The 22384-nt window shown below is 47.1% G+C and overlaps 1 protein-coding gene across 1 annotated transcript in view; it reads right to left on the reverse strand.

Moving 5' to 3' along the window:
- The window catches only part of LOC142991308 (calmodulin-binding transcription activator 1-like), a 46751-nt gene that overhangs the window by 1337 nt on the left and 23030 nt on the right, over nucleotides 1-22384 (reverse strand). Inside the window, exons 4-18 of the mRNA XM_076141376.1 lie at nucleotides 19986-20053; nucleotides 16766-16901; nucleotides 14113-14184; nucleotides 11759-11912; nucleotides 8496-10336; nucleotides 8057-8183; nucleotides 7482-7616; nucleotides 4033-4184; nucleotides 3658-3830; nucleotides 3505-3583; nucleotides 3145-3418; nucleotides 2318-2853; nucleotides 893-1050; nucleotides 554-800; nucleotides 274-342 (exon numbers count right to left, since the gene is read on the reverse strand). Of these exons, the coding sequence (XP_075997491.1) occupies nucleotides 274-342; nucleotides 554-800; nucleotides 893-1050; nucleotides 2318-2853; nucleotides 3145-3418; nucleotides 3505-3583; nucleotides 3658-3830; nucleotides 4033-4184; nucleotides 7482-7616; nucleotides 8057-8183; nucleotides 8496-10336; nucleotides 11759-11912; nucleotides 14113-14184; nucleotides 16766-16901; nucleotides 19986-20053 (4221 nt within the window). The remainder of the gene's footprint in view (nucleotides 1-273; nucleotides 343-553; nucleotides 801-892; nucleotides 1051-2317; nucleotides 2854-3144; nucleotides 3419-3504; nucleotides 3584-3657; nucleotides 3831-4032; nucleotides 4185-7481; nucleotides 7617-8056; nucleotides 8184-8495; nucleotides 10337-11758; nucleotides 11913-14112; nucleotides 14185-16765; nucleotides 16902-19985; nucleotides 20054-22384) is intronic.

The following is a 22384-nucleotide window of genomic DNA, read 5'->3' on the forward strand; positions in this document are numbered from 1 at the left end:
AATTCATCCCAGTTTAGTGGAATTAATTCACATTATTATGTCATTATTACACATGATGGATCTTGTGATGCAATATAAAATTGACCTGTGTGTAAATAAACATTTCTACAATAAACAGGAAGTGGTTTGCACAATTAAAGGAAAGAACAGAAGCACAAGATGAGATCAGATCACATTTATAACTCTAAGATCAACTTCTATTTCACACAAATACACATATTTTAGTCCCTTTTAGGTTTAAGTTTCATATTCATGCAGTGTGTTTCTTGTTACCTGCTTGTATCTCTTATGGCAGCGCTGAATCACTGCTGCAATCTCTTTGCGTTGTTCCTGAATGGGACCCTGGGGAGAGTGACAAGGAGAGGTTGGCTCAAAGTTGCACACGTCAAATGGGTCACGGTCATTGTAACGTCTCTGCAGGTGGATGTGTAGTTTGCAAGCAGAACCATAGAGGAGAATAAACATTACCAATGCTTTGGATAAGGTCTGCTGGAACCACACTGAGGTAAAAGCATAGGACGGTGTTTGTGTGTGTGGGTGCAGCCATGTGTACCTTGTTTTTTCTGAGGGAGGTCAGAGCGTGTCTGATGGTCTCATACAGCTCTCTCTGCTCCGCCTCAGTCATGGAAAGACAGGACGAGTCGCTTTTCAACTTCTCCTCTTTCATAGCTGCACAGAGGAAGGAGCTCCACTCAAGGGGAGAGGTCAGGCCTTGCTTAGCCTGGGGACTTTGCTGATCCTCAGGCCCTGAGAGAGAGTTTGGTTTGGGGCTAGGAGCCGGGGGTTTAGAGCATAGAAACCTGTGGAGAAGCAGGCAGGTGTGTTCAAATGTTCACGGTGTTAAACAAGCAAGATGAGTGAAGTAAATAAAGCAGAAGCTGTGTGGACTCACCTCTCCACCTCACCAAGGTAAGCAGACAGTAACCTGGCATCACTGCTCATCCCCACCTTGCCTGCGACTGTTTCAGTCTCCATAGTAACTGAAGAATCATGCTTCAGCCTGCCACCTGAAGCCTCCACGATGTGATCAGCCAGCATGGCAATGTCCGTCTGCAACACACACACACACAGAGGAGGCTTATCTCACAGATACATCACAAGCTGAGCGACATCATCCTTTTCTGTTTTTGTTGCTATGCTCATGACTCAACTTTGTGTTGTGTGAAGTGTAAACATAATGACAGCTGCCATTCCTTCACAGGTGTGCAAGTGAAACAGTGGCTGCTTCTAAACATGTTGCTGTTCCATGCTGACATAATACAGATGTTCACCCAGCTAGACACACATCTGTTTGAGACTCTAATCAAACCTCATTGTCATGTTTCACTCTCACAACTGATGCTCACATTGAAGTCTCCAGCTCACAATGCTTGGATTCTTTGTTTTTTGGAGAATTTTGATCAAAACAATAATATTTAACCACATAATGTCCACTGTGTCCTCAACACACTCTCTCCCCTCTTCTGCAGGTGATATCGAAACAATATACACAGATAATGGATCATTGAGCCATGACGTGTTTACTATTGCACATTCTCAGTAATACATCTAAAACTGAAGTTGAGTGAAAATTAAAAAAATCAAATCAAATAATTAAGACGTTTGACAGATTTAACCTCGATTGCACGACAAGAAAACCTAATGTCAAACGTCACAATTTCAAGAACAGCAGTTTGTTGTTTCTGTTGTTTCTTAAAGAAGTCATCTTTTCTAGCTGCCAATCACCTACATTAATACAGAATCTGAGTATGAAAATGTCTTGGACAAGTTCAGAATTGCACAATGACCAAGAGCACAATGCAAAGTTAGTCTTCTATGATCACTCATTTGCATTAATATGTTACCGCACTTATCTGTTTCACATTGTAGTTAAATCACCTTTGGGAAGAATAAAGGAAGCCCCGCCCCCCCCCCCCCCCCCCCCCTGCACCAGGTGACCTCTTTGTGATGAACACAATGATCACATCTTACTGAACCTAGACCTCATTGTGATATTCCCCTTCTTTAGACCCCAACATGTTTATTTTGTGTATTTTGTTCCATTTTATTGTCAACATTACATTAAATATGAATTATGTCTCTCAGCACTTTCAGATTTATTATTTTTAATTTTAATATTTCTTCTCATTGAGGCTCAACATTTAGGGAGGTTTTCATTGATTCCATTTATTGTTTCATAATGACACACTTGACACACAGACAGACACACACACACACACATGCAAATATGTACTGCACATTGTCCGTAATATACACAGAGTTTTGCTTTGGGTAAGGAACTCTACCAGAACGGCTCCTAATGATCTCCTCCGCCTACCTGCAGGTCCTCTGTGTTATCCTGATAGGTCAGCAGCTCAGTCTCCTCTCCCCTGTCAGACAACACCCTCTGCCGCAGGTGAATGGCCAGGCGTTCCTTTCCCAGAATCCTCCTGGCCAGGCTACGCTGGTCCAGAGTCTGTCTTAGACTCCACCTGGTGCCCCCTCCGGACTCCCCTAGCCTGGCCTGCAGGTGGGAGAATGGGGCACCGGGGAGCTGAGGTGGGTTTGGACTGGGGCTGGCAGGAGGCGGGTTGTGACAGCTGAGGTTAGAGGGTTGAGTTTGTAGGGTGTTAGGTACAAGAGAGGTTAGTATGTTTAGACTTGGGGAAGAGCTGAGGTGGAGAGAGTTGTGAGTGTGGGTGCCAGGGGTGGAGTTAGCTAACTGTTGCTGGGAATCTGGGTTAGGTTTGAGTCTTTTGGCTGGGGGTGGTCCGCCCTGCTCTCCCTGGGGTCCCTGTGGGGCTCTTTGTCCGGTCTGGCTCCAGTTTTGGGCCTGGTTGTCTTGCTGACCCTCTGTCCTGGTGCTTCTAAGCTCTGTGAGAACAAAGACTAGATAAGTCAAGTTCTAAATAATGTGGAGAAATGATCCTCTTCATACCTTCAGCTCATCCATTACATTAAGAGATCTGGACATCTTATGGTCACGTAAACCTTTATTTGTATGTCACAATAAATACAGGATAAAATAAGAACCTGTTAAAGCAGTGGTATGAAAATAAGTGTTAAGACAGTTAAGCCAGAAACCTTTAATTTACACAATCTTATCTCTCTTTAACACACTGGAGACATGAACATATTAACATGACAGAACACACTCAGTCCTACCTGAGTTAGGGTGGGGGTTGGGGTTTGGGCTGTTGCTTATTCCGCTGGCATGTGACTCTCCTCTCCACCTGTCTATCCAAGCATCAGCAGGCTGGCCCTGAGCGTGAGGAGTCTGTTGCAGCTGCTCTAAGAGCTCAGCCAATCGAGTGTGGCCCCTGGATCGGGCGATGTTCAGGGGCAAACGTCCCAACGAGTCAGGAATAGCAAGAGCTCGTGGGTCCCACTGATAAAGCACCAGTGCTGCTTCAGTGTGGCCCAGAGCACATGCCCACATCTGTGGAGGGCAAGGACAAACATGTTACACACACACACGAACAGACAGACACTCAAACGCAACTTTCAAAACAGTTAATCACTTACCAGGGGAGTGCAAGAGAAGTGGTCAACATTGAGAGGATCCACCTCCAACTCTAGGTCAATACTGTCAGCATGCTTAGTACTGCAGAGAAAGAAAAAAAAAGTGAGGGACTGCGCACAGAACTGTGTGTGTGTCGAATTTGTTGTGGTACTTACCGCCAGCGAATGAGAGTCTGAATAAGCCCTGCATAGCCTTGAGCTGCAGCCAGATGCAGTAAGGTCATTCCTCTGGAGTTCTTGCTGTGGATGAGCTGATTAGATGAAGCCCAACATGGCTGAGACATCATCTTCTCACACACCACCACCACACGACCCTCAAATGAACCCTGCTCAGGGGAGACCTAGAAGGAGAGAGAGAGGGAGAGGAGAAAATAAGGAGAGAAAGGAGAGAGAGAGAGAGGAGTTCGGCAGTTAGATTTGCCTTACAAAGTGAGACCGTGGTGATCAACAATGCCACAGAGGGTTTTACACTGTGCAATGAACAAAGTAATACAATCCAATTTCAATTATAGAATCTCCACTCGGCCTTACTTGAGATTGGTGGTCAGTGCCTCCGACTCCTCCCTCGACTCCTCCACCCTTGGTTGCTATGGTTTCCGAGCTGGGGTTTTGATTGGTTATCTCTGCCATCCTCTGCTCCATCTGCTCCAGCCGCTCCAAGATGGACATTCTGAACTGGGTATCTGCAGAAAGCAGGGAGTAGGATGCAGCGGTGTGAGCCCTCGTGGTATTTCAGCAAATCAAATTGAACATTATGCTTTAAGCGTTCATGTATGTGAAACAGTACATGTCTCATAACATATCTAAGGTTAGCATGTGTGTGTGCATGGCTGTATGTGACTGTGGGCCTTTGTTCCAGCGTTGCTGCAGTTTTGCTGCAGTGCACATTATGTCATCCCACCTGCTGCTCTCTCACTCTCATTCCTCTCCTCTCATTTCACTCCTATTTTTCTTTCTGCTTTGTCTGTCTGTGGTACACAAACTGGACAGAGAGGGGGCGGAGCCACAAGAATGACACAAAAGCTCAGTCTCCTCCCATTCCGGGCAGCCAATCAGAGGAGTTTCTCCGGTAACCACTGAATCCGAAGCCCCCTGAAAAACAAACTGCACTCTTCCAGCTGCCATGCACATAAGAAGCGCTTGTCTTCAGCGCTCATGAAGCAAAACAGCAACACACAAACACCGACGCACAACCTCATCCTCTAAATGACTGAATTTCTGAATGGCTTTGTTAAGTGATATTTTAAAACTTTACTTTTTCTTATTTTATCTCACATCTCTTCCTGTCATATTCACCATCACAATTAGTCAAAATTGAACAGGTTCCACTCACAGACAAGAAACTGGAGCTCTCATTGGTAAAAAGAGCCGACTCGCTACTTGAGCCATGGATGGTGCAAAGTTCAAATGCTGGAGGAAGATAAGAGAATCTCCTCATGGCTGAAAACACATCGCTGAAAATAAATGACCACTGAGAGCCGCTGGTCATTTCTCTGGGCTGGACCTGGTGTTTGTTTCAATTTCATTAACTGAAAATGGAAAAGCAAAGGGAATATCAACCCAAACACTTTCAATAAAGACATTATCTTCAATCACGTTTGCTGAATGTTGATATGGTGAGATTCTGTTGAGTTTGCTGCTTCCCTCCTTTGTTTTCCTTTGTTATGCATTCTTCTACTGGAAACCCTTCTAAATCACTTTGTTATAAAAATGTTTTCTGTTAAATAAATTGGTGGAAGTGTTAAGAAACGATGCAGAACAGCAAAACTAATTTTTAGTCATTGAACATACTGTGCCAAATGTGTTAAAGTTAGTTTGTTTACGTTGAGGGAATTTGATAGAGTTTCCTGTTTTTGCAATGGATCAACACACATTAGTGTGAGTGGAAAACAGTCTGTTACAGCATGAGGAGTATAATACTTGTGGCATCCTTCAAATAGTGTCTGGCAACATGGACTAATGAGTGACTCAGAGACTAAAGCCAAAGCCCAGGGTGTATTTACACAAACATTTCAAATACTACAATGATTAAAGTCTTGAACAAACATCGAGGAAAAGCTACATTCTGCTGCACATTTGTATTCCAGCTTCGTGGGGATCAACATCCTCACACGTGTCTGTGCCTGTTTCTCACTCCGGCGCCTCCATCAGCTCCTCTCTCTCTCCGCTCAGCTGTTGTTATTGAGTTCAGTGTCGCTGTCCACGCTGCTGCTGGTGCTGAAACTGAACCGGACCACGCGCAAAACAAAACGCGATCAGCTTGGAACGATCACCGGGACGCTGCAAAGCAAAGACAAAGTAGAGTCTCCAGAGGCTTGTTTTAGTTTCTGTATAGCCGCGGCCGGGATTTGATCGCTTTCTCCTCAGCCTCTTTGTCTGAAATCCGACGCAGGCTTGGGCAACACGTGCAAAAAAAAGAAGGTAAAGTCTTACATCTTCAAGGTAAAATCAGCAACCAAAGTCTGACTTTTATGCAACAAGACACATTTATGTCCATCCATACACGCACGCTACACACAACACAAACTTGCAACTGGAGGACTGGAATATATAATTAAATAAGCTACGAACCCAAACAGTGAGTGTCTCTATCTGCTGCGCTCTTTGTTCCCGCTTCTGCTCAACGCGTTTGCTGATAGTTTGAAGTGTGCGACTCGTGCATCGCTACTCCGAGGGAACAAAACAGAGAGAGAGAAAGAGAGAGAGGGAGAGAGGGGGGAGAGAGAGAGAGCGAGAAAGAGGGGGGGGGGGTCTCCACGTTGTGTTAGAGAGCAGCAGCAGCGCTTCAAATCCGCCCGCCAGACTGGAGCTGCAGGAGGTTCGGTCGTCACAACAATAGACGCACACACACTAAAGTGGGGCGCTATACTGGCTTGGTTGGGTGACGTAACGTAAAGCAAATATGCTTCAAAAGACATGTATGGCGCTTTGTCTGTGTGTCCATTCAGCCATGCAGTGCACATGAGCGGCCAAGACAAAGAGCCGCCACAACAATGAGCGGAGCCCCGTGTGTGTCACCTATTTACATCACGTATATGAGACTGCTGCGGCTGCTGCTGCCGGTGCCCCAAGTGTCGCCTGTATCCAGCACAGCGCGGTTTGTCATGATGTCCTTGCCCCTTCGTTCCAGCTTTAACAGCGAGCCTGCTGTGACTGTGGAGCCGCATTGCCGCATTGCGCAACACGCAGACGGGGGCGAACGCGGAGTAACCCAGGACATGTTCTCACCGAGACGACCCGTGTGCTGCTGCTCAACTGGAACTGCATCAGGCAAAAGGGGGCTCGTTTGCACAGAAACCAAGCCGCGGAGCCTCACCGCAGCTTGAAATATCCCCAAACACACCGCTACATCCTCTGTTTCACACTCTATTTATGGTTTCCCTGTGATTCAGCGTCACCCAGACCTCACTATAGCAACAACAACAACAACCCGAACAATAACATCTCCCTTTTTCTCTCAATGATGAATGGCGATAAATGAGTCTTAAAGCCTGAATCAGTTATGAAGGGGGCTGTGTGTGAGGATGAAACAGTACAGATATATATAAATACATTCACACACACACACTGGAGGTGGAACAGGTGTTGTCAAAACAAGAGCTGATCTCCTTTCAAGGTTCCTCTGCATGCAGGGAGAGGGAGGCTGTTTAAACATTCTTCTCAGGCACACACACACACACACACACACACACACTCCAAGTCCCAGTATATTTCAAAACACAACATCTCCAAATCTAACAGCAGCAAAATGTCAAGAGGCACACGCGCACACACGCACACACACACACACACACACACACACACACACACACACACACACACACACACACACACACACTAATACTACATTAACACTAAGTGCAAGTATACACACACTTGTTGATGTCCCACTCTATACGGTTTAAGCTCGATCATAATAAGATGATCAGTAAGTTAAGCAGTGCGACTCTTGCGACACACTGAGAGATGAATCTTCTCACCATCCAGTGACAGCCAGTCGTGCTGTGAAGACGGCAGAGCAGGAAGGTCGCGCGCCTTGTATTCAAACACCACAGAAGAAGAGATGACCTCGCCACCCATCGCTACCTGTAGCATCACCAGTCCAGTGTCGTGGGCTGGAAACAGAAATAGAAATTGTAGAAGAATTGCATTGTGTCTGCTAGGGTCTATTTTCTTTCAAAGTTATGTCACTAAATATATCAAAGATGTGAATTAATGGTATGTATCTTTTACTATCTCACACAGAAATGAGTCTGTCTGCCAGTTTCCTGCCTCTCTGTGTGTCTGAATGTACTAAATTAATGATATCTCCCTTTAAGTGTATGCAGCCCACATTGTTAGATCCTTTGCATGTTTTAGACAAAAGGAAGTGAAGAAAGAAGATCATTATTTTAGAGATGAAGGCTGTGGAAAGATTTAAAGTTAGTTTAGAAAGGAAGGAAAGGACGTCAGTGAGGAACACGTCCACGTACAGCAGCAGCAAGTGTGTGTCTGTGTATGTCTGTGAGACAAAGAGAGGGGGAGTGTGTGTTGCGGGAGCGCAGGTGTGTGTTACCTGGGCAGTAGCAGCGCAGCACCCCAGGCTGGATGAGGGCAGCAGGGACACTGATGTGGTCAAAGAGGCAGCTGTACTCACTGCTCGACTCCAACCACGGACCTGTGATCAGCACCTTCACTCCACCCTGGGGCACAACAAGTCAGGCCTCAGTCTAGTTGCACACAAGGCTGCCCCCTAGTGGCTACAGGAAACTGCTTCCAGTGTCCTCAAAGTGTTAGCATAGTCAACAAAAAAGTGTGTGTGTGTGTTTGTTTGTGTGTGTGTGATTTAATTATAACAACATGCAAGATGGGCAAAGTTATTTCTATTGTGTCTGTTGTAATTCCTTTAGTACTCACAGGTCAGGTTGGTGCTGTTTGTCTCTAAGTACAGGCTGGTGACCAATTTTATAATATGGGACAGTGATTAACAAACACTAATAAATGTGATGACTAACCTCAGGGTAAGACCACTCAGGTGAGTAGTCTGTCACACCAAACAGCCTCCCAGTCTCTTGGAGCAGTCCCAGAGTTCCCTGCTCCACCTCTGAGCCCTGCAGGGGTCCGGCTCCTGCACCCTGCTCCTCTCCCGCTGCCCCCTCTTGGGGCATGAGAACCCCAGTGACCGCTGCCCCCACCCCTCCTGCTGATCCCTCAACTGAGATGAAATCATTTATGAGGTCAGAGAACTGACTCCCAAACGAGGCCTCAAAGCCCTCCAGGCTGATGGCCGCCCCTGTCCCAGCAGCTGCAGCTGAAACCCCTCCACTCTGCTGAGGGAGCGCCGCGCTGTAGAGGGCCCCCTCAATGCCTGCACCGTTAGCTATGGACTGAGGACTGGTCACTACTGAGTTGCCGGCACCGGACAAGCTGACCCCGTTGCAGACAATCTCGTTTTCTCTTCCTCCTCCGCCATCCTCTCCTCCTCCATTCTCATCTGTCGGCTGCAGGTAGTGCTCGGCGTCGACACCTGTGTAGGTCTCGTGATGTTCCCCGGGCTTGAGTAGTAACTCCCCTCCGTTCTCAGGCCCCTTATCTATGCCCCCTACGTCCCGATGTCCCCTGCTACCAGACTGATCAACAGTAGTATCCTGTTGCGTCAAGGGAAAAGAGCCCACTGCTGTTCCTTGTCCATTCCTCCCACACAGGGCCCGCTGGTCTGGGCTGGCTTGGTGGAGGTGTGTATGCGGGTCTCCGTTAGTGACCGGAGAGTCTGTTGGCACTGTGGGCAGGCCTATGTAAGCCTGGGCCTCACCTGATTCCTGTGACGCCTCAGCACCGTTGTTCTGCAGCTGGGAGGGCTGGCTTGTTTGGGGGGAGGCCTGGAGGAAGAGGCTGGGGGAGGCGTGATGTGCAGCCTGAGTCAGACTGGAGACACAGGCTGATGACATCACAGCACTGAAGTCCATCTGTTCCAGTGTGGTGCTGGGGCTGAGGCCTGTCCCTTCTCCCACATAGCCACTCTGAGCGGTCAGCGGCGGCTCCAGAGGTATGGGTTCCGTCTTGATGTTGTGTACGAGGGCTGGGTTGTAGAGAAAGCCATTAGCGGCACAGTTGAGTCCTATTTCATCAGCGTTACACCCCTCAATCTTCCCTCCGCCTCCTCCATAGGTCTGGCCCTGCTTAGGATTGTTGAGGAAGCAGTCAGGGTCAAAGGCCATGGTGGTCTCTGGAAGGGTGACTCCTCCTCCAGAGTCCAGAGAGCTGGACAGAACTAACTCTCCTCCCACTCCGCCAGGAAATGATGCAAACCTTTGATTTTCAGGGGCAACAGCCAAGAGGATGCCAGCTGTGGTACTGTCGTGGGTGGATGCCAGCAGGTGGGTGTGGCCAGAAGAATAAACCGAATCGCCTGTCAGTGTGGTGACCTCAGACATGAACACAGCGGCGCTCTGCGAAAGGCCGGCCCCAATGGCGAGAGCGGGGCTATCAGCCATGTCACTGGCGATGGACAGCGGGGAGCTTTGTGTGGTGTCTGGGACCTCCACCTGGTTGGCGGAAGTGGAGGAGGACACCTCCATGCTGCTCTGGGGGAGGAGGGAGGGTTTGGCTATCCTACCATTCCTCCTCTCTCCCCCGCCCGCCCTGCTCCTGGTCCCGGCAGGACTGGGCTCTGTCTGGCCTTCTGACACGTCGCTGTTCTGGACCTCTGTGCCATCTGCTTCCTCGGCTCTCTGGCCTGCCACCACTCCAGTGCCCACTGCTGCCCCGCCTCCCGCTGCTGCCCCAGACTCCTGCTTAGATGATATGATGCGTTGCTTCACACTGGAACATTTCTGATGCAGGCTGCTCCCGGCACCTGAAAGAGGGGGAAAAGAAAACAGGGATTTCATTTAAAACCGTGTCAATTGAAGCTTTATGTTAATGCCATTTCACTGTGGGTCAGACGGTCGACTCATGCTCTGAGGCCAAGACATAGTGAAGTTTGCAATGGCGCCCTCAAGTGTTCAAATTGTGTACACAAAACACAGGTTTATGAATACTCAAATGACCACACATACATACGTATATGCAGAAATGCACAATGACAAAACATATTTTGGATAAAACTATTACTTACCTTTTCTGAATAACATTTGTATATTTAGATTTGAGGGGCTCCTCTGGCTGTTGGATTGTTTTTGTATTCCTAAGGAATCAACCGACATTTATAGATTTGGGAAAACGATCAAAGAATGAGAAAACAAAGAGAAACGGAGAGGTTTTGTGTGAAGAAAGGAGGGCAGGTAGAGGAAACATGATTTAGTGTGCAGAGGGAGAAGGGAGCTGCTGTTTAAATCAACAAGCAACTCAGTTTGAGGCAGCTGTCCTTATTTGCCCTTCAAAACCTGATCAAAAGATGGATGAGATTAGGAAATCAGTGCACAGGTGTGTGTGCGTACGTGTGTGTACGTGTGTGTATGTGTGTGTGTGTGTGTGTGTGTGTGTGTGAGCGTGAGTGGGAGTGGATTGTGTTGCTGTGTGTACCGGCTTTATCTTCACTCTAGGATGCTCATTTATGAATAATACATGACAGATATTTTGGGCAACTCTGTCTTGTTTCTTTCTATCTCTCCCTTTCTTGGGTGTGTAACGTGTATGAGCCTCTAGGTGGCAGCATGGGGCCAACTGTCAGGACCATCAAAAGATAAGAAAGCGTTGTTTTTTTAAGGGCGTCAACAAGAACAATGTCTTCTTTATACGTGTGATCACTTTGTAATGTGGTAATATTATCACTCTCATGTACAGTAGATGTGTTGATATCAACAACAGGATGTTCACACTCCTTCACGGTCAGAACAAACAGTTATGGGAGTTTGCATTTGTGCGTCTTCATCTTCACCTTCATGCACAAATACACCAAACTCTCAACCTTGCAAACATGAATATTCTGACGAGAGTGTGACGTTCCTATCATCCACCTGCTGTAAGTCTCTGTTGTCTCAGTTGATAAGTTGCGGCACAGCTCCAGATCCTTGCCACATTCTGCTGCCAAGCTATTTACAAAACCTAAATGCAAGCCAGTGGACCAAATGATCCATGTTTTAGCCTTATTACACCGGTTTCTCACAGATTACTCCTGATGCTTGGCTGGTTGAGACTCTTAGCTGTGAGCTCCCTCATCTTTGTCACTATCATGACCCGAGGTGACTCATCATCCCAGGTATGTGTGAGTCAAAGCAGTGAGGCGTTGGAGGTTTAAAGCAGGAGGCAGGAGCGTGGTAATGGAACAGTAACTCACACATGGGTTTGAGTTGTCCAATCAGCTCCTCCTTGCTCCACTTCGCCCACTCCTTCCTGTCTGTGTTGATGGAGCAGAGGACGGGACCGCATGGCTTCCCGCTGTCGTCTACTGCCGGCACATTCAGGTAGTGCACCAAAACAATGTCTGGGTTCTACACATACATACATAGATACACACACACACACGCACACATACACACACATTAGTTATACGTCTTATTTATTAATTCATAGTCATGATCTTACCTCATATGACAGGGAGTGTGTAAAATGATATATTCTATTTACAGAAGGAGCAGAGGGAGGTGAAATGGAGAAGGAGAGCAGGAGAGAAAGTGGAGGTCAGGGAGGAGGTCAGACGTAGCGTGTCAGATAAGATTCTCTCACCTGACCATAAAAGATTTAACAGCTTCAGCCCACTCATCACTCTAAGCCAGCAGAGGCTGTTGAAGTCTACGCGTGTGCATGTGTGTGTGTGTGTGTGTGTGTTTGTGCGTTTGGGTGTGTGTGTACCTATGTTTGTACCTGTGTGTGTCTGATAGATACTGTATATACTGCGTGTGCTGTAGCGAGATATTTCGTGAGAGAAATAGCAAGAAGAGAAAGATGGCATTCCCAGTATAGGTGACCAGCAAGACCTATGGTGCTTCTGTTTCATGAAAGATTCAACAAGTACATTGGTGTGTGTGTGTGTGTGTGTGAGTGAGTGGGTGAGTGGGTGAGTGGGTGAGTGAGTGAGTGAGTGAGAGAGAGAGAGAGAGAGGAGCTTGCAGCTTCTCTTGATGAAAGATTCAGTAGACAGACTCAGGTGAGGGGGAGGGCCTGCTGAGGTGGAACACGTTCCTCTCCAAAAGAAGATGGCACAGTGGGTTGCTACGGCACCACACTGTGCAACGCAACAGCACTCACAGACTGATTTATGATCATATTCACTGATGTGGTTTGATAGGTGTGCAAAGAGCAAAAAATGGCACATTAGAGATAAGGCAGGTAGAAGTTCCCTTCATAATTTCAGAGCGTGGGGATCTTATCAGCTGGGCTTACTGGGGGAAATATTGGGTAGAAGCATATTCAATTGACGTGGACCAGTTTCTGGAATGTCCTTCTAAATTGCATGTGACAAATTATACAGGGAAATATGACAAAGAATACATAAATTTGTATGAATTTCCATAATTTAAAGGGACACTGCTGGGCATTCAATGTTGTCTTTGAAAAGAACAGAGAGATCAAGAGAGAAGAAGGAAGAGATGCAGTGCAAATGTATGCAGGCATGTTTCAGATTCATCATGTATCCTGTCATCTCAAGATGAGACGATGAGGGCCTGGTGACCATCTCTTGCATGACCAACAGAGGGAGAAGTACAGTATCTGTTTGTGTTTCTCTGTGTGTGTGTGTGTGTGTGTGTGTGTGTGTGTGTGTGTGTGTGTGTGTGTGTGTGCGTGCCAGTGCGACTGCTCCTCCTGGCTGTCTTTCGCATGAGCAGCAGAGTGAGTTAAACATCTCTATGAAAAAAGGAACATGGCTTTATACACAGGGGACACCTGTGTGTGTGTGTGTGTGTGTGTGTGTGTGTATGTGTGTGTGTGTGTGACCACGGTGTGTGTTATTTGTAGCCCCAGGGTGTTTCCTTGGAGGGGACCACACAGTGAGAACTGCTTCTATCCTTGATGCTCAGCACAGAGATTGAGAGTCAGAGTCAGATAACACACTGTGCTAGAAAACTTATACTGCAACTTCTAGCAAAAAAAGGCTTTTACTACTCAGCACTATATCTTAGCATTATACTAGGCCTAAAGGCCCGGTATAATCTTGGTATATTACAGGGGTCTAACAGTATGTGTGGAACAATAAACTAAATCAAATGACCTAAGTTTTATTATAACTCCAGCTTTATTTTTACAGCACACTAATGAGACAGTAAAATCACATCTACAGTCAGCCTCATTAATTTAGAAGAGGTAGATGCTGGTTTATTGCTGGTTCATGCTTGAGCTTACAGCTCATCTCTAAAATGATACCAGACAGCTGAAGCTTTGTATAAAACTGACAATATACTCTATGTTTTATGTGACGTCCAGTTTAGTGAACGAAGCCTGAGCACAAGTGGAACAAATGTTATTGAGGTTCATGGGCAGAAGGGCCATAAAGTGAAGGAGAAAAACCTCCAATGACAAAGCAACAGCATGGTGCTATAAATGACAACTAACATCCAATTATCACCACACAAAATGTTTTCTACATGTAGCACAACGTGTCTGAGTGGTTGTTATTTATTTACTTGTTTGCTTCTTGTTTCAGGTATGTAGGTGTGTTAGAAAAGACATGTTGGGGAAGGGAGGTGGGCTTACCTGCAGCAACCAATAGCATCTACGATGGAAGGTGGGGATGATGGAGGAGTGGACGTAGCAGCCATACAGACACTAGAGAGAGGAGAGGAGAGGAGCGTAAAAGAAAAGGGAGGAAGCGAGGCAAAATGTGGGAGCGGAGGAGAGAGGAAGGAGGGAGCAGGAGAGGACAGTGAAGGAGAGAACAGGAGAGGAGAAGGCAGGTTACACCCACTCAGGTGGTCCCGAGAAACTAAACTGCGATCATGCTGCATGTGTTTTTCCTAATTTCTTTTCTAACATACCATATATCAATTGTGAAGTATCATAATTACAGCTCAAGAGATTAGGAGTTTCACCGCATCAGCAAAGAGAAGACAATACAAACTACGAATACAGAAGTGATAGTGTTGGTTTACAGATACTGCGGGAGAGATCAGCGGATAAGCAGAGAGGGAAAGAGAGAGAGAGAGAGGGAGGGCGAGAGAGGAAGAGAGAGAGACAGAGAGAGAGAGAGAGAGAGCGAGAGAGAGAGGGGAAGGAAAGTGAAGGAAGCACAGAAAGGGTATAAGGGGAGGGTCATATTGTCTGAAGACGAGGAGGATCTGCAGTATTTACTCTCTCCAGTAGAGGATGCTGACATACATAGATACAACACAGTGTGCATATGTCTCATTATGCTCATTAAAACTGAGAGTTTTCTTTGTTTGTTTCCAATATTAAACAGAGATGCACTGTAGTATGTTTCTTGTTTATTTACTTACATGAAGGAAGTCTGCATCATTAGCGGCTTGTTTACTTTTTCTTTCCATTTTACTTCTTGCTTTCTATCACGGGGGCACATCCTGACCTGTGCCCACCACCAGATTACCTTGTTTACTATAAACTACAGCAGAAACCATCTTCTGAAGAAAAGAGAGTAATAGCTAGAAAATAGGTAGGAAATGGTCTAAACTGAAAGATTCCCTCTAAAAATTTGGTGAAAATTGCTCCAACTAATGAACCGTGTAAGTGTGTGAGAGCACATCAGCTGTGTGAACGTGTAATTACAGGGGCTGATACACACATGTGCACCGTAAGAGTCTCTTCAGTATTTTGGGTGTGTATTATATGTGTGTGTGTGTGTATTATATGTGTGTGTGTGTGTGTGTGTGTGTGTGTGTGTGTGTGTGTGTGTGTGGCGCTCGATGGAGGAAGGATGAAACATCAAGGTCAACGCTGCTGCTTTTCCTCATGCAGTAAAACCAAGAATTACACACACACGCGCACGCAGACACACACACACACACGCACACGCACACACGCACAAATAAATTGGTTGTTTATAATGACTAAATTGCGTACACTCATATAAACACGAATACTCGCTGCAACCCAATCAGACGGTACATATAATCAACATTTAAACGCGTCGTGTTTCCTTCTTCATGCACTCATATTTTCTCGCCATTTTGCCTCTTCTCAGAAGTAACCCGCCCTCTAAAGTGTGTTTTGCCAAAGGCAGTGTGCATTTCCATATATTTCCATTCGATATGAGGAGGCTCTCCATCCAGGGTTATGTTTTTCTCTACTGCTTCTTGCCTGTACCCATCCTCCTCTCACTGTGCTCATCTTGCTGTTCTGCTTGTTCCCTGTCTCTCTGCTGCACCATGCTTGCTCGGGGGGTCCTGGGAAGAGGTGACACAAACAATTACTGAGCAACTACCAGAGAGAGAAACACTTGGCTATGTGTGTGTGTGTGTGTGTGTGTGTGTGTGTGTGTGTGTGTGTGTGTGTGTGTGTGTGTGTGTGTGTGTGTGTGTGTGTGTGTGGGTGTGTGTGTGTGTGCGCACGTCCGTGCACTATTGCAGAAAAATGCATGTGAGATGAATGTCAATGTGAGTGTGGGGTCGTAAATAATACAGGTGCAGATGGGCATAGTTGATCTCAATTATTCCGTTTACCTCGGTGCCTCTTTCTTTACTCTCTCTCCCTCTCTCTCCCTCCTTCTCTCTCTCTCTCTCTCTCTCTCTCTCTCTCTCTCTCTCTCTCTCTCCCTCTCTCTCTCTCGCTCTCCCTCACTCCTGTCTTGTGTTCAACTTTAATGCACGATGATTGAGCTTCCTGTAAACATTCATGTGCTACCTCGCCATCCCTCCTTCGCTTCCTCCTTCTACCCCATTCCTTCTTTTTCTGACACATGCACGCTCACTCCTCTCACCTCTTCGTATATTCCTGCTGAATAATCAATTTCCGAGCTGGCTGATGTGACTCAACACACACACACACGCGCCCGCAAACTCACACACACACACACACACACACACACACACACACACACACACACACACACACAGACGCTGCCTTGAGACTGGATCGATACCCCTCTCTGTTCTGCTGAAGGAGGCATTGACATCATTCCTGGCCTGAGGCCAAACACACTCTTATCCTTCAGAGAGAAAGAGGGAGAAAGAGAGAGAGGGGGGGTGTGGGGGGCCGGGAGGCACACGCTCTCAGGTAGCTCATTGGCCTGTTGGCTCCAGCTCGTGTGTCTGTGTGAGCACATTTGTGTTACAGGTACGCGTCCAATCGGAGCAAAGGTGAGTGAAATAAAGACGAGGCCGGCCGGTCGGTCGTCCACATGGGGCCAGAAAAGATGAACAAGATAAAACCCGACTTCCTTACTGCCGTCTCTCACCTCTACTCCCTGGACTTTCAGCTTCATGTGGTCCTCTCGGGTGGTCTTCCCATCTTTCCTCTTCTTCCAGCAGTAGCCATCTTTCCTGTACTTCACCTTCTTGCGGTTGTATAGGATCATGGAGCCATTTTGAGGCCTGATAGAGGGCAGGATAAAGAGTGAGAGAGAGAGAGAGAGGGAGAGAGGGAGAGAGGGAGAGAGAGAGGGAGATAGAGAGAGAGAGAGAGACACAGACAGAGGCAGAAATGAGTATGGGGTCACACAACATGATATGAGTTTGACTGTTTAGAGTAAAAGCTGAAACAATGGGTTGTTGTTTTTTTGGTCATGCCACTTTATCTAAATTACTCGAAAGCTTTTAATTCCCCTAATTTGATTTGTGGTACCAAAGTACCGTATTTGCAATTCATAAATACCACCAAGATAGTGTGCTGAGACAGTGTTCAAATGGTGAGGTCACTGAGGTCTTCCATAGTCAAGTATGCTCCCCCCCCTCCCTCCCGCAACACACACACACACACACACACACACACACACACACACACACACACACACACACACACACACACACACTCTCACTTTCACTCTCATCCCCACATTAATATTTCAGTGAGGTGATTTATCAGTACAACAGGATCACTGGCCTCTGAGATCTTATTCCATACACCTGCTGAGATGAACATGTATGGACACCACACACACACACACACACACACACACACACACACACACACACACACATGCTGGCACACACACACTCAGACACACACACACACACACACACACACACACACACACACACACCCTAACCCATACATGAAGAAAGATAGAGCTGACATCATGATATCAGAGATGGCAGGACCTGTGTGTGTGTGTGTGTGTGTTATTTGAGCTCAATGTTAAACCTGCTACTCAGCAATCAATCATTACATTTCTAAAACATTAGGGCAGGTGTGTTTGGCGTGTATATGTTTGTGTTTGTGTGTGTGTGTGTGTGTGTGTGTGTGTGTGTGTGTGTGTGTGTGTGTGTGTGTGTGTGTGTGTGTGTGTGTGTAGGTGGAGAAACGCCTCACCACCTTATCTCTTGACAACAGAAAGAGAACAGGCCCGTTAATCAATAACCTAACACATACTCACAAGTGCTCGCCCGCTTCCTCTCCCTCTCACCCTCATGGCACACAAAAACACACACACACACAGATACACAGACTTTTCACACAGCCCCTCTCTCTCTCTCTCTCTTCTCGATCAACCTCCAGGCTTCATCTCCCTTATCACACTATCTCTTCATTTTCTCTTTACTGCTTCTTCAGTCCCTCCATTCTCCTGCCCTTTCCACTTGTTCCCATCTTCTCGTCTCATCTATTCATTCTACTCCAGCCCCAACATCTCCTCTCCTCTCCTCTCCTCTCCTCTCCTCTCCAAGGTTCAACTACTGTAGATTATCACAATTTACCACGAACACTGTGTGTAGTGAAATTGAATTTACTTTGAGTTGATATTACTTGACACCTTAAATCTGTTTTGGGGAGTGAGCGTGCCCGTTCCTTAGCCAAGTGGAGACCCTCCCCCCCCTCTCCCCCCCCCCCCCCCCCCATCAAAGCAGAGTTTAGTCTCTGTCATGAGCAGTGTGAGTCATCTCAGAGCTGCTGATTCTAATTATGTTATGGAGAAGATAGATGAGCTCAGATGTGGGCCTATGTGTGTGTGTGCGTGTGTGGGTGGGTAGGATGTGCACGTTCACATGCCCGCGCCAGTGTGTGTGTGCGCCTGTGTGCGCCTGTGTAAGCACAAGCGTGTACGTGTGGGTGCGTTTCATGGATGGTGCCCCTATTCCTCACAAACCCCCCGTTTCAAGCAGACATAAACGCTATTGATTGTAACTGGGCTGTGATGTGTGGGATATAAAAAGCTTTTCCACCGTTCCACAGAGTAGCAGAGCGAAAACAGAGAAGGCTATGCAAGGAGAGTGGAAAAAAAAAAAAGGAGAGAAAAAAAAGACAGCAAGATAAAGAGACGGAGTTGGCGAGTGAGTGAGTCCTGTAATGGGAGGAGAGAAGGAGGAGGAGATGAAAAAAGTGAGAGGAGAGGGAGAGAGGAGGTAACAGTCATTACTTTGAATTGATGAGGTATTTCAGTGAGGAGGAGAAATGAAGGTCATTGATTGTTATCTTAATATTGTCGCCACAAGTGTACACACGCATGCGCACACTTATGAATACACACACACGCATGAATACACACACACACACACACACACACACACACACACACACACACACACACACACACAGACACACACAGACACACACACACACACACACACACACATAAATGTCACTGGCTCCGCTTGCTGAGCTCCTTTCCATCTGATGGGATTAGGTGTAATCTGTTCTAATCGTGCCCCGTGTCATGTGTAAATGGGATTATATCTAACTGCTGCTCAATAACACCGATATGACTTCTGCTGTTGCTGCTGGGAGGCTGAGGCTGTATACGGCAGCACAACCAATCAATGAGAACTCCATCCGCAACATAAACCCGGCCGCTGCTTCAGGCGGCTCAGAGAAGAGTCCTTCAGCCGGAGCGATGGGAGAGTCCGGGCGTCACCTCGGGCCTCCACTGATGTCAGTAATCACAAATGGGACCAAGGGTGACCGCTGCTATCACTTTATTTACTTTCTCTTTCTTTGTTTCTTTCTTTGTTTCTTTCTTTGTTTCTGTCCTACCGCCGCAGCACAATCTAGACACAAAAAAAAAGAAAAAAAAAGGCCACCGGAGCTTCAATTCGATCGATGAATATTCAGTTTTAGCATGTGACTCCCTGTTCACCTCACATCTTATACACACACACACACACACACACACACACACACACATACACACACTCTCCCTCTCATAATCCCCCCGCCCCATGTCTGAATTATACATTACTTATCCTAATACATTTACATTCATTAATACTCCATTTTCAGCTGACTACGTGCTTTGCAGTCCGGACATGTTCCGGAGTGTTCTCTCCATGTACGGCGGGGCCTCCAGCTCGACCCTTTGGAGACAGCTGACGTAAAGCTCTAATGTTTTAATCAAACACAACCACCCGGTCATAGGGATTAGAACTCATTGGCTGAGTGAGTGACGCTGGGTTTGTAACGGGGGGGGGGGGGGGGGCGTTTGTGTGTGTGTGTGTGTAGAAACCCTTGCTTGAGCATCTCCTCACCTGGTTTTTGGTGATGTCGTCAGCCACTCATCATGTTTCTCAAAAGTGATGAGATATGCAGCAATCTCCTGGAAACACAAAGAAAAAACCCCGACAAGGTTATACAATGTAAAGGTGTGTGTGTGTGCCTGTCACATGGAGATAAAACATAAATGATATTTCCAGATGACCCGTCCACGTCTACAGAGAGTTTGTCGCTATCTGATTGTCAAGGTGAGGTCGAGGCGCCTGATTGGTCACAGAGCAGCCAGTCAGAGGAGAGATATAGAGGGCAGACCCTCAGGGCCAACAACCAATCAAACTCACCGACACCCTCACGTCTCCCTCCACTGGGGAGGAAAAGGAAAAATCTCCCCCCCCCCCCCCCCCCTCCCACACACACACACACACACACACACACACACACACACACACACACACACACACACAGACACATATGGACTAAATAAAAAAACACACACACACACACACACACACACACACACACACACACACACACACACACACACACACACACACACACACACAGAGGAGGTACAGACCCATACACTAGCAGAGAGAGAGAGAGTGTGTGCTGATAGGAAAAGTTTTCTTGTACTTTGCAGTTCCGCAGTCTTGTGTCAGATAAAGCCGGCACCTAACTTGATTCTTAATTCCTGCGGCTCTCTTTTCATCTCCTCAGCTGCTCTCCTCTGCTCACCTCCTCTCTCCTCTCCTCCCCTCTCCTCTTCTCTTCTCCACTCAACCACGATTTCTCTCCCACATACACATGAATCCAATGAAGAAGACAAAGTTCAAAACCATAGAGGTGCATTGTGCTGAGAGCAAGGAAAAACAAAATGTCCGCACAAGTACACACACACACACGTACATACACACACACACACACACACACACACACACACACACACACACACACGGATGCAGCCAACATAAAATACTGTTTATACCTTCTGCTTTTGAGTTGTGCACTCAGCCCCTTTGCTCTGTGAACTCTCTCACCTCTGGCTTCCTCCTTGAAACATCATCCTCTCTCTCTCTCGCTCGCTCTCGCTCTCTCTCTCTCTCGCTCTCGCTCGCTCTCTCTCTCTCTCCCTGACTCCCATCTCACCCACTTGTTGTGAAAGACTATGAAATGTAAATTGTCCTCTTATGGCAATCAGTGTTTGAAATGTGGCACAAAGCAGTAGTGAAGAAGACATCAACACTCCAGCGCTCCTTCATCTGCCCCCTCAGATCAACAGTCTCCTCTCCTCCCTCCCTCCCTCCCCCCCCTCTCTCTCTCTCTGTCTCTCCCCCTCTTCCTCTGTGTTTTTAGGGTTTTGTCCCAGTTTGGCATGAGAGCACTCCAGCTCTACATTGATCTGATGAGGGACAAAGAGAGAGCGAGTGAGGCAGAGGGAGACAAAGAGAGAGAGAGAGAGAGAGAGAGAGAGAGAGAGAGAGAGAGAGAGAGAGAGAGAGAGAGAGAGAGAGAGAGAGAGAGAGAGAGAGAGAGAGAGAGAGAGAGAGAGAGAGAGAGAGAGAGAGAGAGAGAGCGAGAGAGAGAGAGCAGCTGGAGGGTACTGGCACTTAACTGGATTGTTTTTCTAGTCTCCTCCATTCTATCCCCACATACCCACCCCCTCTCCCCCTCCCCCCACCTACTGCCCCATCCTGAATTTGTTGTATGTGTTTGTGTTTATGTGCAAGTGTGTTTGTGTGTGTGTGTGTGTGTGTTTGTGTGAGGAGGTTGTCATCACACCCTTAATAATTATCACTATCAAGCTGACTCCTGCGGCTGTCAGTCTGTCTGAGCCACATAAAACTGCATTGAGCTGATGGAGGACTTTGTTTAGGTGGGACACACACACACACACTCATACCTCGGCATAATGACATGCGCACGCACGCACGCACGCACGCACGCACGCACGCACGCACACACACGCCCGCACACACACACACACACACACACACAGAAGAAGTGCCTCATTCATTTATGCATCTATTCATTAGCTGTGACAGGCAGCCACCTCTCCTCCTCCCAAACCACTCCGCAGCAAGTCAATATCCTATACGGCCTCCACAGCCTGGGCCAGGCACTTGGGCTCCCCTAGTGACTGTCAGCCAGTGGGAGGAGGGAGAAGAGAGGAGAGGAGAGGCTGGAAGAGACAGAAGGATGGGAGGATTAAGAGGGAGGGAGAGAGACTTGCAATTAAAGGCCTGCCCCATAAGAGCCATTAAAAAGCCAGAAACAGAGGAGTCAGCTGAAACGGCAGCCTGCCACACACTCCATAACACACCCACACACATACACGCGCACACTGGAGACGCTCGTTCTTTCAATAACACACATACATACACATGAAGAGTGACAGAAGTGTGATGCTGAAGGTCGATCCTCAGGAAGTCACAGT

Source organism: Genypterus blacodes, unplaced genomic scaffold (assembly GCF_046128005.1).
Source record: "Genypterus blacodes isolate CSIRO-AG114 ecotype Tasmania unplaced genomic scaffold, CSIRO-AGI_Gbla_v1 ptg000017l_1, whole genome shotgun sequence".
Classification (NCBI taxonomy): Eukaryota; Metazoa; Chordata; class Actinopteri; order Ophidiiformes; family Ophidiidae; genus Genypterus; species Genypterus blacodes.